The sequence below is a fragment of the Bubalus bubalis genome, chromosome 10 (assembly GCF_019923935.1).
Source record: "Bubalus bubalis isolate 160015118507 breed Murrah chromosome 10, NDDB_SH_1, whole genome shotgun sequence".
Lineage (NCBI taxonomy): Eukaryota > Metazoa > Chordata > Mammalia > Artiodactyla > Bovidae > Bubalus > Bubalus bubalis.
Genome location: NC_059166.1, coordinates 22,014,202 through 22,031,681, shown reverse-complemented (window position 1 = coordinate 22,031,681; position 17,480 = coordinate 22,014,202). Strand labels below are relative to the sequence as shown.

Genomic DNA, 17,480 nt, shown 5'->3' with positions numbered 1-17,480 from the left:
TCACATCCTTGCTAATACTTGTTATTGTCTGAGAACAGAATTGTTTTGAATGAAAATATAAAGTCATTAAAAAAGAAGAAATTCCAATTAGATAGTGTTATGCTCATTTAAGATAGTTCATATATGTCATGTGATATTAGAACCTAAAGCTGAATGCCACTTTGTAGCTCTGTGTACAAAACAACTCTGTTGGAGTCTAATTATCTTATCATTAACGTGCACCAGGTGGTTAGGAAATGCTGGTTTTCTTTTATGTCTAATTGAGAGGTAAAGGGTGGTAGAATGATTATATGTATAGTGCTGTTGAAAGTTAAACTCATTTCTGACATGCAATTAAATATAATTGGAATTATAATTGGAATAGAACAAATTGAATAACAAAATTATATTTGCAAAATAGAGTATGAAAAGATATTGAATGTATGCTGTTCCCTAGGATATGTGAGTGGTGAATTGGCATTAGAGCTTGAACCCCATATTTTTATGGTTCCCACCTGCCCACACTTGCCTCCTCTACTTCCCTTCCTTGGTGCATCCAAGGAGTTCAGGAGACATTCCCTGCCAACACCCTGTGCCTGGGAAATCCCGTGGGCAGAGGAGCCTGGCAGGCTATAGTCTGTGGGGTTGCAAAAGAGTTGCATAGGACTTAGCTACTAAACAACAACAACAAATTATGGGTTGGTATTTTTGTTATTGTTGTTGTGTACTTTTATTTCTTTAATTTGAAATTTTTATCAAAGTAATAATTGTATACAATTTATGCTTATACAATTTATAAGTCAAATAATATTTACAGTGCTTATCACAAAAACCAACACTGTCAACTCCATTTCTCTCTACTCCTTGCCTGCTCTTCTCACACCTTCCTACCTGTGATGGTCTCTTTCAACTTCATTACCAGTGTTTTTCTGGTGCTCAGGTTCAGGTTTTTTTACATAAGATTATTCTGATATTTCTGCTGCTGCTGCTAAGTCACTTCAGTTGTGTCTGACTCCGTGCGACCCCATAGACAGCAGCCCACCAGACTCCTTTGTCTCTGGGATTCTCCAGGCAAGAATACTGCAGTGGGTTGCCATTTCCTTCTCCTTCTAGGTATTTATAATTTTTGATTTTTATTTACTGTGGATGATGAAGATATGGCCTCCAAATATCCTATCATCCCAGTATATCAAATGCTGTTAAAAATACTTAGGTTCAGAGGATTTGGTTGATTGTAACATACAATTTAGAGGGTAATATTTTAGAAAATAAAAAGTTGAGTTTTCATAATGCATTGCCAAGGAACTGTATTAAAAGCAAAATATTAGAGCCAGTAGGTGTTTATGTACATAATTTAACAGGATAACAATAATTTTGATCTAGCTACAGTATTGAAATAGCACATGAGAAAGTCTTCTTTTACTCTTATCTTTCAGTAGCAGCTGGATGAGTTTTGTTGTTTTTAAACCCTAGTCAATTAGTCTTAATCACCAAACGTTTATAGGGGCAGAGGTGAAAGTTCAACCCTACTGAGAACAGCCAAAGTACTATAGATACACTGTTCCGAGACTCGTAGATTTGCATGAAAAATGTCACAAGGAAAAAATTGTAATTGCCTCAGCATGAGAGATAGAATATATTTTAAGATAATTGGAGATTGTCTTTTATGTGTTCTCTTTGGTTTAGTTTTGATTTCATGTACTTTGTTTCTGTCTCTTAATTTTTTTTTTTCTTAATATATTCCAAAGGATGTAAAAAACTTCTGAGGATCTCATTACTACTTGTGAAATTGCCTCTTTCTGTATCATTGGATGTTATCTTTTTGGTCAGTCAGTCTCATAAGAGAAAAGTATCTTAGACCAGGCTCTTATATTTTAGCAATCTGATAACCCTCAAGTACATTTTATGTAAGTTCAGATATACTCTAGCAATTTCCCTCAGGTGAATATTGTAAATTTAGGGGGTTTTGGTGGGTTTTTTCATGTTAGTTCTACAGGAATCATCTTTTTGCTTTTATTCATGTTTCATTATTCCAATGTGTAGAAGTTACATTTTCATTTTTTAACCTCGCTTACATGCTGGTGATTAGCCATTGCCTTGACAAGTGTGAACAGAAGTGGTCTAATTGAAGATATTCCATGACTTGGTGAACACATTGGGTTACAAATTCAACTTTTCCTTCTCTTTGCAAAGGCACTGAGACGTGAGTTAAAGGAGAAAGAGTATTCTGTCCTGAATGCTATAGACCAAGCTCGAGTTTTCCTGGCTGATCAGCCAATTGAGGCCCCTGAAGAACCAAGAAGAAACCTACAATCAAAAACAGGTGAGACTGGTTTCTTTAGTATGTCATAAAAATAAATATGAGGAGAACAAAACACCAAAATCGACTAGAGAATTTTTTTGCAGCATTAAGGACTCGGTGGACAGGAGTTTGAGTGAACTCCGGGAGTTGGTGATGGACAGGGAGGCCTGGCGTGCTGTGATTCATGGGGTTGCAGAGTCAGACACGACTGAGCGACGGAACTGAACTGAACTGAACTGAGGACCTGATATTTTTAAATTCCTTACAGAATATCAGGGCCTAGTATTAAAATTTTTCTTCTAACTATTGCTTTAGTCAAATTTGTCATTAATAAATATCTAGATTCTTAAATTAAAAAATGAAATGACTGTATAATCAGTGTCATTATTTTAAAAGGGAATTAACTGCAGACAAATTAATTTATTAAAAAGCATACTATAACTACAAATAATTTCTTTAAGAAATAAATAGTTACATTTCTTACATTTAAACTATATGATAAATAATTATATATAGAAGAATGATATTTAGGATATAAGTAAACATAAATTATTCAAATATCTATAAAGTAATGTTTTTTAACTTCTCTTTTTCAAGATTACAAATTTAAATAAGACACTAAAGTGCCTTTCTTTTATAAGCAGACCACAGAATTTATTTAATTTAGATGCTAACAGCTTATATTGTTTATGTACTTTGGCTTAAAACTGAAATGGTATCTACCTCACTAGCAACTAGTAATAAATTACATAGTAGATTTAAGAGATGAACTTGGGGGCCAACATATATCTTCATTTTGATTTTTCACTTTTGGCATAAAAGCATTCTGATGCATTTAAAAAATAAACATGCCATTCAGAATATTTTCTCATCATTCACTTTCCATAGTAAAAGCAGACCTGAACGATTTCTCATGCTGTGTCCAGAGGTGTAATTCATGAGCATTTGTTACTTGTAAGGGATGTAGTGTTGGAAAATGCTTTGACTGTAGTTGGAACCGGATCAGACATTTGGAAAGTAGCCATTTTCCTTCTCAGCCTTTGTCAGGGAAGCTCTACTTCAATGGGAATAAATTTCCCATCAGGATCATACCACTTTTCTTGACCCTTTGGGGGAATGTGTGTGTGTGTGTGTGTATACATACAGAGACACACACGGCACGCTTATCATCTCTTGCAGCTTTGCTTTACTACTCTCTCCTGGCAGTATCACTGTTTTTCCAGTCAGCCTACCTGGGGACCTAAATCATTGTTGAGTCTCCACCTCTCACAGTCTGCAAATTGTTCATGATGGTTATTTCTATCTTTGGAGGACTATGCCCTCTGGGTACTCTGTTACAGATGAAATTACATGTGTATCATATACATACATGGACATAATGTATGCACACACACCATGCACACACCTACGTAGTAGGTGGTTGAATGACTTGGATGCTGAGCATGCTTGGGTGTGGATTGGATACTGAGCATGCTTGGGTGTGGATTAAGGTGATTAGTTAGGATAGAACCATTGGAAGCAGCAGCCCAGCGTGAGGAGCAGAGCAGCTGTTTGTCAGGGAAAGTCAGCAGAGCTCAGGAAGAGGGGCAGGGGTTGATGGAGGGGGTGGTCAGGGACTGTGCCTGCATGGGAGGTACGAGCGAAGAGTTTGTGTGTGCTGGCTGGTGCAGATTACAGAGGCCCTGGGCGGTTGGACAGCACATTTCAACTTAAATACAGCAAGAAGGCGCTATTTCACTTGTTTTTTTAAGCTTGGAAGAAAAATAAGTTCACTTGTCTTACTTTATCCAATTTAAAGTCTGCCTTAAATCTGCCTGCCTCATCTCCTTGTTTCCCCAATACTTTTCAGAGAATAGAGGAAAAATTTTTATAATCAGTTACTTCATAGCAGTAGAAAAGTGTTTACATCACTTGAGTTTCACTTTGCTATCAATTTTCTTCCTCAATGGTTAGTCAATTTGAAGGGTAAAAACATACTGCTTTTTGAGCCCTTATATTGGGAATTTTTAAGGTCCATTTTCATATACTATATTGGGAGGCAAGAAAAAAAAGTCATGTCAGTGTAACTTTATGATATATATATATATTTTTTTACAATTAGTCATTCCCATGCTTTCTCCTTTCCTGATATTATTTTGTATAATGTTGGCTGATTTTACCTGTTGTTAAAAGTAAATGAAAGAAAATTACACATAATAGCTTTTATACTTTGTTGTTTACTGTGACTTATGAACCTCTGCTGTCAGAAACAGAGTGTTTGAACATTAGTTATCTTTTTTGATGCTACCCAAAGTACTCAGTGTTGAAGGAAATAGAGCAGAGGGAACCTGTATGATTTTTGGGGGGGTTCTATTTAATAAGCATTTATTGAGTATGCTATGTGTAATGTACCAAAGGACACACCAAGATGAATCCGTTTCTTTACTTTTGAACAACTATTTCAGAAAATACTTCTCTCCATGATTTTTCTCTCCTGAAACCTTTTCTCCTAGCTTCTTTTTTTCTATTATCAATTACTATCTCATAGTGGCATATGTGTATATGTGCATTTTATGATAGTTTATTGTTTCATTTTCTTACTGAGTAACACTGGATGAGTTGCTCTCAGGCAGCATTTAATAAATGCTGTTAAAAAAACAAGCAAACTAATTATTTCAACCAAATAATCAGTTGTTGACCAAGAATCTTATCAGGTATGCTCTGCTAAAAATTTTCTTTTTTCCCCCTAGCTTTATTGAGATATAATTTACATGACATTGTACAAGTTTAAGATGTACAACATAATGAGTTAATATTTGTATATATTGTTAAATGATCACCACGTAAGACTAGGAACATCTAACATCTCACATAGTTCCAACTTTTTCCCTTGTGATGAGAACTTTTAAGATCTAGTCTCCTAACAACTTTCAAGTATATATATTTTAAACACTAAAAATCACTACTAACATTAATTTCCCTATTTCAGGTCCTTACCATCTTTTCCTAGGACTGTTGCAATACTTTCTTAATTGGTATCTCTGCATCAAGATAGATGCTACCATGATGTATTTAAAACACAGAGCTAGCATTTGCTACCCTGGTTTAAAACCTCTAGTAGCCTCTGCAATAGGATCTGAACTCCTTTACCTATCATGCAAAGCTGCACAGTGATTTGGCCTCAGTTTGCCTGGTGGCTCAGACAGTAAAGAATCTGCCTGCAATGAAGGGGAACCAGATTTAATTCCTGGATTGGGAAGATCCCCTAGAGAAGGAAATGACAACCCACTCCAGTATTCTTGCCTGAAGAATTCCATGGACAGAAGACCCTGGCAGACTACAGTCCTTGGGGTTGCAAAGAATCAGACTCAACTGAGCAACTAACACTTTCACTTCATTTTTCTGTTTAGTAGCATCTCATTCCTCTCTCTGCTCCAAACTAATGTCATTTAACACCAACTTCTCATGATGGTCTGCAGGTAACGATTTTGTTGCCCATCCAATTTTTTTTCTGCCTATTGGCCTCTTCTGCCTCATCTCCAACTCCTTCTTCCTTTGCCTACCCAGCCCTTGCTCATTCTGTCCCACTCACTAAGGCTGTGTGTCAGCCTGAACCCATTCCTCTCCAGCTCTTCTCCTTGCTCCCTGGTACCTGGTTGCCTCTCTGACTATATACTAATATCTGTGTCTGAAGCTCAGCCCTGCCCTTGCTTAGTGACCTCTCCCATTTGTTGAGAATCTGAAAGAGTGTGAGAAATTATCTGAGCAGCCAAGACAGTATTATGTCAAAAATATAGTGAAGATCGTAGAAAAGCCACTCTATCAGAGGTATTAACTCTTACTTTAGCCACTGTCGTAACTAGTTTCCCTTGTTTTCCAGTGAATTATGGGTATGTAGCAAGATGGACATGATACGGCAGGGGAAAGGGTGGCAGTGAGAAATGATGTCTGGCAGTCTGACAGCAATGAGGAGAAAGAAAATTATAAAAAGGATACATGAGAATTCTAAAATAAAACAAACTAGAGTAGTCTTTGGGGATTTTTACAATAAAAGAAAAGCTGAAGCAATGAGCTGTGGTTTGTTTATTTTTGAAGATAGAATATAAATCAGTTAAGAGAAGGCATAGGAGTTTATGTTATATTTTAGTAAATTTCCTTCCAAAATGGCAACCATACAAAAATAGGGCTAAATGAATGAAATATAGCCATCTGGACCACTCAGCTTCCCAGAATTACTCATTCTGCCTGTGTAAGGTTATTCAGTCAATATAATTTTTACTTGAACTAAAATTATCTGAATAATTTAGAAATTTAACAAAGTTCACAACTTTGTCAATAGTTTCCTTCTCTTGAGTGATAGGGAACTACTTAATTTAACTTGAATTGTATCATGTCAATGTATAATATTTCCTTTTCGTGAGGTTGAACTGAAAAGACCCTGATTCTGGGAAAGATTGAGGGCAGGAGGAGAAGGGGACAACAGAGGATGAGATAGTTGGATGGCATCAGTGACTCAATGGACATGAGTTTGGGTAAACTCCCTCCTCAGGGAGGCCTGGCATGCTGCAGTCCATGGGGTCGCAAAGAGTCAGACATGACTGACTAAATTGTTTTTTATTTGGTTTTAACCACCTGGTTTATATCTGTTAAAAAGTAGAACAATGAAACAGCAAACATTTCATCATCATTCATACTGGTCTTACTATGTGTACTCTTCAAACCACTTTTGTATTTGGCCTAATGAATTGAGCAGATTGTATAGCATGCCTTTTTAAAAAAAAATTAAGTTAAAACACAAAGCCAAGAAAATACTGTGGCGCTGACCAAGGTCATCAGCTAATATGGAGTAGATCAAAGAACAGAACCAACCTTGTGTGTTGGTAACCTTCCTTAACCTTGGGTTTGGGGGCTTGTGTTCAACTCATCCCTTCATTCTCCTCTCCTTTCTCTTTCCCTCTGCTCACTGGCCACTGACCTCCTAGGTCTTTCCTGACTTTTACTGTCTAGAGCCTCTTGCTTCTGCTAAGTTGCTGCTGCTATCGCTTCAGTTGTGTCCAACTCTGCGACCCCATAGACGGAAGCCCACCAGGCTCCCCCGTCCCTGAGATTCTCCAGGCAAGAACACTGGAGTGGGTTGCCATTTCCTTCTCCAATGCATGAAAGTGAATCGTGAAAGGGAAGTCGCTCAGTTGTGTCCAACTCTTAGCGACCCCATGGACTACAGCCTACCAGGCTCCTCCATCCATGGGATTTTCTAGGCAAGAGTACTGGAGTGGGGTGCCATTGCCTTCTCCGCTAGAGACTCTTAAGCCTGCGCAAATGTTTCTTGGCTTCTTGCTTGTTCACCCAACCTCCTTTGTGGTTGTCAGTCCCAGATGTGAACTCCTTTGAAAACCACACAGCTGCATAGTGAAAGTAGACGGGCAGGACAGCTGTGGGGCTTTAGCCTACTCCTGCCCCTACACCTCTTGAGGTAGTCAGGGAATATACATACCTTCTCACCTATCTGTTATGTAGAGTTCAGGTTAAAAGTCAAAATTGCACATGGAATTAGAGTCATGTCTGCATCCCCCTCTCTACCCACACACAGATGCAGGCAGGTGCGCACACACACCCACACACACATACATATTTTATGAATTGAAGCTATGGTAGCAATTATTAAACAAAACAGTTAACACTTTAACAGTATAGTTCACCTCTAAAAGTGTTCAGAAAATTATACAATGATTGTCAATGTGGGTGTGGAAAAGCTGTTTTCCTCTACTCAGGTTCTGATTTTAAGACAAAAAAAAGATTGCATTATTTTGCTCATAAATTTCCCTTTGAGTCTTCTTTAAAATTTATTCCCGTCAAGACATTACTATTACTACAACTGTTATTTTACTGAAGGCTGTTTGAACATTGTTTCTTTTTCAGCCTGGTGTTTCATTTAAATGATAGAATAAAAAATAAAACATTATATAGTATATAGTATATATAGTGCAGTCCATGGGGTCGCTAAGAGTCAGACATGACTGAGCGACTTCACTTTCACTTTTCACTTTTATGCATTGAAGAAGGAAATGGCAACCCACTCCAGTGTTCTTGCCTGGAGAATCCCAGGGACGGGGGAGCCTGGTGGGCTGCCATCTATGGGGTCGCGCAGAGTTGGACACGACTGAAGTGACTTAGCAGTAGCAGGAGTATACAGTCCATGGAATTCTCCAGGCCAGAATACTGGAGTGGGAAGCCGTTCCCTTCTCCAGGGTATCTTCCCAATGCAGGGATCGAACCCAGGTCTCCCACATTGCAGGTGGACTCTTTACCATCTGAGCCACCAGGAATTCATGGCTCATAAAAAACTTTTCAGATGAAAAGTATGTATGGATTAGTGTTTTTCCTCTTTGACCTTTAATAACTGTGTGTATATTTAGTAATGTTTAATATTTTAACTCAGAATATGCTATTTTCTTTTAATTATTAAATGCTTCATATTATTTTAGAAAGCCAATTAGTATTTTTCACCTCTGTGAAATCTCATATATTTTGTGATATAACAAAGAAATAATAAATGACATTTTTCAGTCCACTATGTCAGTCCATTTTGTGCCAGTATTAGCAAACTTGTACACATAAAATTTCATGACCGTTAAATGAGTGAAAAGGTGAAATTATCATAGACTTTAGAAATAACTCTTATATTGATTCTCAGTATAACATAAGATCACATAAAAATGGTGGCAGTAATTATTTCCTTGCGTCTCATAAAATGAGACCAAATTATACATAACCTAAGTAATGAGGCAGTAAAACTCATGGGTGTTTTTCCCCAGGGAATTTTTTGTTTTCCTAATAACAAGTTTATTAGTTAGAACCTCACTCATTGTAAGTGACAGACACCCAGCTTCCATAAGCATAGACACAGGGGGTAATTTATCAATATTAAACCCCATAACAAAATTACGTTGAACACAAGGACACAGCTGATCACAGGAACCAAGCACACAGCTGGCCCTTTCTACCTCTCTCCACAGGTTTTCATTTTCTTTGCTTTCCTATGACCTTGTACCTCACAATCACATATCAGGGAGGGAAAGCCCTTCTTTAGATCTAGCACGTTTCAAGAGAGAGCAGCAACTGACTTAGCTTGAGAAACATGGAGCTTGGGTCTTGTGGGATTGGCAGACCCCGCCCCCCACCCTCTGCTTTATAAGCATCATGTCAGATGGAAGAGGAATCAATGCCCAGAAAGGAAGGAAGAAGAGAAAAATGTTAGTCCACATGAGTGTTCACCACAAACCAACATTTATCCTTGAATAAGTTATAAACGTGCCAGGGACTGTTTCCTGAAATTCTCATCGCAACTCTTTGAGGTCTAAATACTTTACTACCCATTTGACAGATGAGGAAACTGAGACTTTGTGATATTTGGATGCATACTGTCACATCCGAAATGCCAACTCAGGCTTGTCACATCCCTTGTTGGTTTTAACCATCATAGCAAACTATCTTAGCTATATTTGTCTACTTATAAAAAATTAGTACAACAGTTAATATGCTTTTACCTTCATTCTTACTTTTCCTTTACTGAACTATTAGGCTGCTTATTAAAATGATGTACCAGTTCACTGATTTCCTAGCACCAAGGGAGAGGGTGTTTAGGCAATATTAAACTTTGTCTTTTTAATTTTCATATAAAAACTTGAAGGATAAATAATTGCTTTCAGGTCTATAGACCAAGGCAATAATTTAATTAGCTTCTTAAGTCCAAATTAGATTATTAAAGTTGTCATGCATGAAAAAGCACAGAAACATATAATGTTACTTCCATTTTCAGTGTTAACTACAGAGCAGCAACATGATCTTCCCATTTTAAGGTTCCATAATGTATGGATGGTTGTACCGAATCCACTCTTCAACTTGCCTAAAGTATAACAAACTAGTTGAGTAGCCCTATTGACTGGATAAAAATTTCAAAAACTTTTTTGCATGCTAATGAATACCATCATAAGATCAGATCAGATCAGTCGCTCAGTCGTGTCCGACTCTTTGTGACCCCATGAATCGCAGCACGCCAGGCCTCCCTATCCATCACTAACTCCCGGAGTTCACTGAGACTCACGTCCATCGAGTCAGTGATGCCATCCAACCATCTCATCCTCTGTCGTCCCCTTCTCCTCCTGCCCCCAATCCCTCCCAGCATCAGAGTCTTTTCCAATGAGTCAACTCTTCGCATGAGGTGGCCAAAGTACTGGAATTTCAGCTTCAGCATCATTCCTTCCAAAGAAATCCCAGGGCTGATCTCCTTCACAATGGACTGGTTGGATCTCCTTGCAGTCCAAGGGACTCTCAAGAGTCTTCTCCAACACCACTGTTCAAAAGCATCAATTCTTTGGCACTCTGCCTTCTTCACAGTCCAACTCTCACATCCATACATGACCACAGGAAAAACCATAGCCTTGACTAGACGAACCTTTGTTGAAATTCAATTTAAATCTATCAAATTCTTGATGAAGATTTATATGAGAACAAAGGTTAGTTTGATGGACATAGCATTTTAAATTAATTGTTTACCATCTGTTATGGTCTTTCATCACCATTATGGCTATACATAAATCACATGTGCCTCATAAAAAAAGATGACAGTAATTTACGTGTATGTATTTTATTGAAATTAACATCTGGGGTGTCACCCTCTGATTTAAACATAAAGACTAGGAGGAGACAATGCTTTCAGTGCAGTGTGTTTTTTTCTTCCTGATGTTGTTGCTGCTCATCTTGAAAGCTGGTGTCCTCAAGAGTGAATTGGAGGCTTTACTATCTTTTAAAAAATGTAATCCTAGCCAAGGAGTAAATTCTCCACTTTAAACTTCTCATTTTGACAGTACGTAAACTTAGGACATGCTTAACTTCTTTAGTGAGAAGCGCTAAGCTTGAATAGAAAGCCTGGGACTGCTTTGTAAGTTGATGGGTCATTAGCTGCTATGTTCCTCAGGGAAGCAGCCTGGGGAGAGATGGGAAGCAGTGTGGCAACAAATGAAAGACTTCTAATGGAAGATTCCTGTCCTCTGATCTTAAAAGTGGATTTTTTCCAAAACAAAGAAATATTGTACATACATCTTTTTATTTCCTTGACCAGTACTTATTGAAAGCCCACCTTGTGCCAGGTCGTGTTCTAGATGCTGGGGAGATAGCAGTAAACAAAACACATCTTTGCCTTCCTGGAACTTACAGTCCCAGCTTCTCTTCTCCACCTCTCAGGACCACTCCCCTGTTTCCAGTGACCTGTTTATAGCTGTCTAGCACTCAAAACTGACTTGAATAAATTATAAAATTGCCATTGGTATGAGGAAATTCAGGGAATATTCCATTACAGAACATTGAAAGCTGGGTCTCAAATGTCTTAGCTAGATCTGTTCCAGGGCCATTCTGCTATTTCTACCTTTTTCCTTGGCAGTTAACCTTAATGGTCTCTTCATTTTTCATCCTTAGCCCTATGCTAGGTTTATTTGCTTTGGCCCACTTTGAGAGAAGGGTGGCACATTGAAGTATTCAGACTCTAGCTCTACCTTCATTGATTTCTGCTCTGAAGTGCTGTTTATCCCTCTCCACCCTGTGGTCTCTGTTCCTATTCTCTCCATCCACCCCACCTCCACCCCTGACTCTCATTCATAGCTTGTATTTTGGTATTTGTGAAAGATTTTCCCTAAATCTCTTTACTGTAGAGTTCTTGACCTAAATGTTTCTGTTCACTGTCTTCTTTCTCTTAAGGATTTGACAAATTCCTTGGCAGCATGATGGATCCTTATCATGTTTATCATAAACCTACTGAAAGACTTAGGCTATACATTATCAGGTTAATCTGCTCTGGGTATCGTCTTACTATTGTCATCCTTATAATGCATTAGATGAATATAATGAGAAATATGACAGTAATCAGATGCTGGCACTTGATGCACTTGTAATCTGGTTCCTAACGAACTGTTGTCACCAAGCTTCATGCAGAAAAGGAAACGGGCAGGGTCGTCTTCAACACTGATCATTTCAGAGAGATTAAATTGATCTTAATCATGTAATCAGAAACTTTGAGAAGAACGTATTTTCCATTATCTTAATCAGAAACATCTTCTGGTTATGAAGGAGACAGAGAAACAGAATGGGGCTAAAGAGGGAGACAGAGTGAAGTCTAGTCTCTAGATATATGAGGAAGCTTTGTTTTTTTTCCCTGTGAATTCTTGTTGGCTAATCAGCTTAGTTTGCTTATGTGAAAAATCTCTAGAGATAGCTAAACCTCCCAGACGTAGTAACAAAATCATTTTAAAAAAGAAAGAAATTAACCTTCCTGAAGCTTTTCTGTCAGGCATGTGTCAGTAGCCTTATAGATATTAACTGAAGTTCAAAGAGGTAAGGAATATATCTATGCTATAAACATAACTAGTTAGCATTGAATTGGCATACAAACTAATCCTTCCTTGCACCAAATTGTCCATGGGGTGAAAAGGCTACTCTGGAGAATTTTTGTCCTCTACTTGTTTGTCTTAACATGTCCTCTTTATCTCTTGATGAAATATAAGAAGATTATAGATACATGCAAAAAATCAGCAAACAGTACAAATGAGATGAAATTACCATACTTTAAATGACTACATAAGCTTTATCCTTCTCTTTCACAGTAAAAAAATGATAACAATTAATGGAAGTGCTTTAATGGGTTTAGGGTGAAGGAAGAAAAAAATAAGTGGAAAGATTTCCATTTAAAATTATGAAGTTGAATATTCTCAATAAAGAGTAAACTTGAAAATTCCATTCAGAAAATTGAAAATTTCAATTCAGTAAATATATATATATTGAAGACATACTAGTCTCTAGACCAAATGCTGTGAAACCAAGATGAGCAGAAACAAACATGCATGACATAAAGCTTTAGAATCTAAGAATAAAAAGTCACTATGGAGATTATGTGTTAATTCCAAAACTGAGAAAGAAAATATGACAAATGTGGGAAATCTTTATTTAAAATAACTGAACTGATTCTAATTTCTACAGGTTTCTATGGTATCTCATAGGGGGAACATATATTTCAATGTTTTTAAATGTAAAAAAAATTTATAAGTACACAAAAGAGGGGATAAAAATATTTTTACCTCTAATGTGAGACTTCTTTGAGACACACAGTGGCTTTGTTTTTCTTATATAATTGAATTTTAGAGGTAAAAGGGGCCCTGTGTAAAATCTTTTCCCAGCATGAGAACATAGAGCTCCCACTGATAAAGCAGGTCATCTAGCTCACCGGGGAGCCAAGGGCAGCATGGGAGCAGTGCTGATTGCAAGTCTAAGTCCCTGCTTCCGGTCCAGGTTTGTTTTCCATCTGTATCCAGTGAAGCTAGAATATAGGGTAGAAAGAGAGGGGTGTAAGTGCCATCCAATTAATTTGCATATTTGAAGAATAAAGGTCACTGGACCTGACAGAAAGCTTCAGGGTTGGTCATTCCTTTCTCTGCTCTTTCTCTTGTTTCTCCTTCCTAAAAAATAGTTATCTACTCTTTATTAAATGTTTTGTAACACGATAAATTAATTTCTATTTTAATTATATAAATATAAAGTAAATATGTTAATATTTATAATACTGTATAACACATTATACTATATATAATGATAAAGTAAAAGTGTTGGTTGCTCAATTGAGTCTGACTCTTTGGACTGTAGCCCGCCAGGCTCCCCTGTCCATGGAATTCTCCAGGCAAGAACGCTGGAGTGGGATGCCATTCCCTTCTTCAGGGAATCTTCCCAACCCAGGGATGAAATGCGGGTCTCCTGCATTGTAGGCAGTTTCTTTCCTTTTGAGCCTATAATATAATTATAAATATAAAATTAAATACAGTCCCATCCTCAGAGATAAATAGGAAGGCTTAAAGGGAGAAGAATGGGAGAATGGAGAGTGAAGCAAAGTATTCCCTCTCAAAAACATACACATACACACACCAGGGAGTAGGAAAGTGACCTAGGAAAAGTGCTTCTGGTCTGTGGATTGTCGCTAAATTTACTTGGTTTTATCCTACTGTTTCCTCTGTCTATTAGCCTCTATTACTGCCTTTTCAAATGCAAATTAGATTCCCCTCTTATCAACAACCTTCATTTGCTTTCCCACCTTCAATAGTTAATGCCTTGCTCTGCATGGGAATGACACAACAGCTCAATGGGGTGGAAACACTCTGTCCAGCAGCAGTGACCAGAGAAATCAATTTATAATCCAATACACTGACGCTGCTCCATCCTGGCAACAATTACTGTTACTTGGGGAGCTTTTTAAAATATATCCATGCCTCCCTTCACCCTTGACCAACTAAGCCAGAATCTTGGGGATCAGCATTTAAAAACAAACAAGTAAACAGACAGACTCTTTCCTGGAGGTTTCTAGTATGTTACCAGAATTCCAAACCACTGGTCAAAGAGATTCTCCACTCTTGCATGAGGGTCTTGAAATTTACTGCAAAGTATCTATTTGGAAAATTTGAAGCGAACTTTGTCCTTTGATTTTCAAGTAACAGGAGGTGTGTGTTTGTTTTTTTTTTTTAAGTCTGGATATCCCTTTATTATTTTCATCTTTTATGCTTTCTTTCTGTTTTGATTTGATTTATTCTATTTTCTTAGCACAAATTGTCATAAATTGGGATTTCACATGTTGCTTCTTATTACCCATTTTACAAAAGTTCTGGAAGGTTATTGTTTGGCTTTGTACTTTGCTCTGTTCTTGGTTTAAAGTATATATTAAACTGAGATTATTGCTGCAACAGGAGGCACTTTTATTCTGATTCTGTGATTAGTTAATATGCTTTCTTTCTGGCAAACAGATGGTGAATTGAACGTAGAACTTTTCTTTTGAGTAGCTGCTTGAGTGGGGATTTTATTATAAATACCACAGAAGGACTGCTCAATAAAAAGACTTTACGTTAAATGAAGACAAAAAGTCACAGCCAGAGTTGGTTGTTTTGTCACAGGACGAAGAAGCTGTGTGCCTCCCTACCAGGTTATTCAGTGACTGACTTAGAAGCAGTTTTTACTTTATCTAGAGAAAATAATCATAATTAAGTTGTCTCTTCTGAAATTGGCACTGTATTATGTTTTTTACAAAAGTCAATAAAGCAAGAGTGTTTAAAATATATCTTTCAAAAAATTCAAGTGATTTATTAACAAGTACAGCTGTTGCCATCATAAAAATTATTGACTCCCTTTCTTACCAGGCTAAGAATGATTTTTTTTCTCTTACACATAGCATGTTATATTTATATAAAATACGAATAGCATTGATATAACATTTTTTGATTTGTAAAAAATCTTGAAGGTTTAAGGATTTAAATAAAGTTGCCTTTTTAATGATGTACCTATCCTCACCAAGTTTTTTTTGTTTTTTTTTTTTAATCAAGATTCTTGAAACCCTGACCTGTAACAAGATTGAACATTTTTTTCTCCAGGATTCTTAACTCCCTCCCCTCACCATTGTACTGGATTGTGTATCTAATTCTAAGCAGTCCTTAAAGCTGGGCTCTAATTCACTTATTTTCCTTATTTATTTTTTACTAGTATACTCAATTTGTCTATCATAACATTGTCTCTTCTTATAATCAATTCATCTGCCAAGGGATTGGTCATGTTTCTGTGTAGCCTCATATCCTTCAGCAGCACACTCGAAGTTCTTGGGTTTCTAAGCTCTTCATTATCTGTGTCATTCCTGGAGATTTATTATAGCTGTTTGCATTTAAACACTGAGGTCTAGAAATTTCTGGAAGCTGGTTGTGGTGGTTGTTCACGACACAAGTTGTGTCTGACTCTCTGCGACCCCATGATCTGCAGCACACCAGGGTTCCCCCTCTTTCACGATCTCCCTGAGTTTGCTCAAACTCATGTCCATTGAGTCAGTGATGCCATCCAACCATCTTATCCTCTGTCACTGCCTTCTCCTCTTGCCCTCAGTCTTTGCCAGCATCAGGGTCTTTCCCAGTGAACTGGCTCTTCTGGAAACTTAGATAAAATTAAATGTTCTGTCTGTTTTGTCTCAACTTTTAAATAATATTTAAATAAAGACAGTCAGACAGATGTGTGTTGCATAGAAAAGTTACAGTTTAGAAGGGCTTGCTTCGGTGCATCTTATCAGAAGTTTTGATGAACTTCAGTGCATTTTATGAGTGGTGTGGCATGTTTTGAGGTGAAGTGGATGTCGCTAATGTGATTGATACTAAAAGATGGGATGTTATCACAAAGAAGAATATGCACTTCTATCCTAAAGTAATATACAGTTTATTTACCTTGATTCTGACTGGCCTCTCTGTTTCCAGGGGACAGGCATGAGAACCATCAAACCAGCTGCTAGAAGGGAAAGGAGGCATCCTGGGGAGTTAAGGGTAGTGAGGCTCAGGAGTGTTTAGATGGAGATCTCTACCTGCTTCAAGAGTGTCTGTTCTACGACCATCAAGTTCCCCTGTCCTTGTCTTGCAGCTTCTCATCGCTGTTTCTGACTCTTGGCTTTCAACCTGACTTTGATTTCTATTTCCTTTGCTTGTCTTCTGGACTCTTACCACCCCTGTCCTGTGGCAGCATCTTGCATTATGTCTGCCCTTTCCTGTATGAAAAGTCTACTTTATTTCAGAAATTCTGCAAGTCCCGTTGATGATAATGCTAAGTCGCTTTAGTCTGACTCTTTGCAACTCCAGGGACTGTAGCCCACCAGGCTCCTCTGTCCGAGGGATTCTCCAGGCAAGAATACTGGAGTGGGTTGATGTGTCCGCCTCTAGGGGATATTCCCAACCCAGGGATCAAATCTGCTTCTCTTTTGTCTCCTGCATTGGCAGGTGGGTTCTTTACCACTTGAGGAAGCCCGAGATCTGTTGGTCTATTAAATATTTAGGGTGGTCCTTGAAGTCTTGCTGTTTTTTTTGTTGAAGTATGTGTGGATGTGTTATACTTCTAGGCTACAGAGAATGACCTGTATTAAAGATGAACTAACTGCCAAACAGATTCAGTGATGATGAAGTATCTATGATATGTTATTTATATTTGTTATATGTTATTTGATATGTCAGTTGCATTTTTTTTTGATAACATGATAAATTAATCTTATTTTCTCAAAGTTTCCCTCATGACTTAAAGCTGTTTCTCTCCCAATTATCTTTCCCATTTCTCTAGAGAACAATGAAAAACTAACAAAAAGCTGTCTTTGGATTTTACTTCACTAAATTTGTAT

General features: G+C 37.6%; 1 protein-coding gene across 15 annotated transcripts in view; it reads left to right on the top strand.

Moving 5' to 3' along the window:
- Positions 1-17,480, top strand: part of UTRN (utrophin) — a 561,026-nt gene that overhangs the window by 423,589 nt on the left and 119,957 nt on the right. For all 15 annotated transcript variants that reach the window (XM_025295004.3, XM_045161922.1, XM_044924139.2 and 12 more), the window contains one exon: positions 2,173-2,302. In XM_025295004.3, the coding sequence (XP_025150789.3) occupies positions 2,173-2,302 (130 nt within the window). The remainder of the gene's footprint in view (positions 1-2,172; positions 2,303-17,480) is intronic.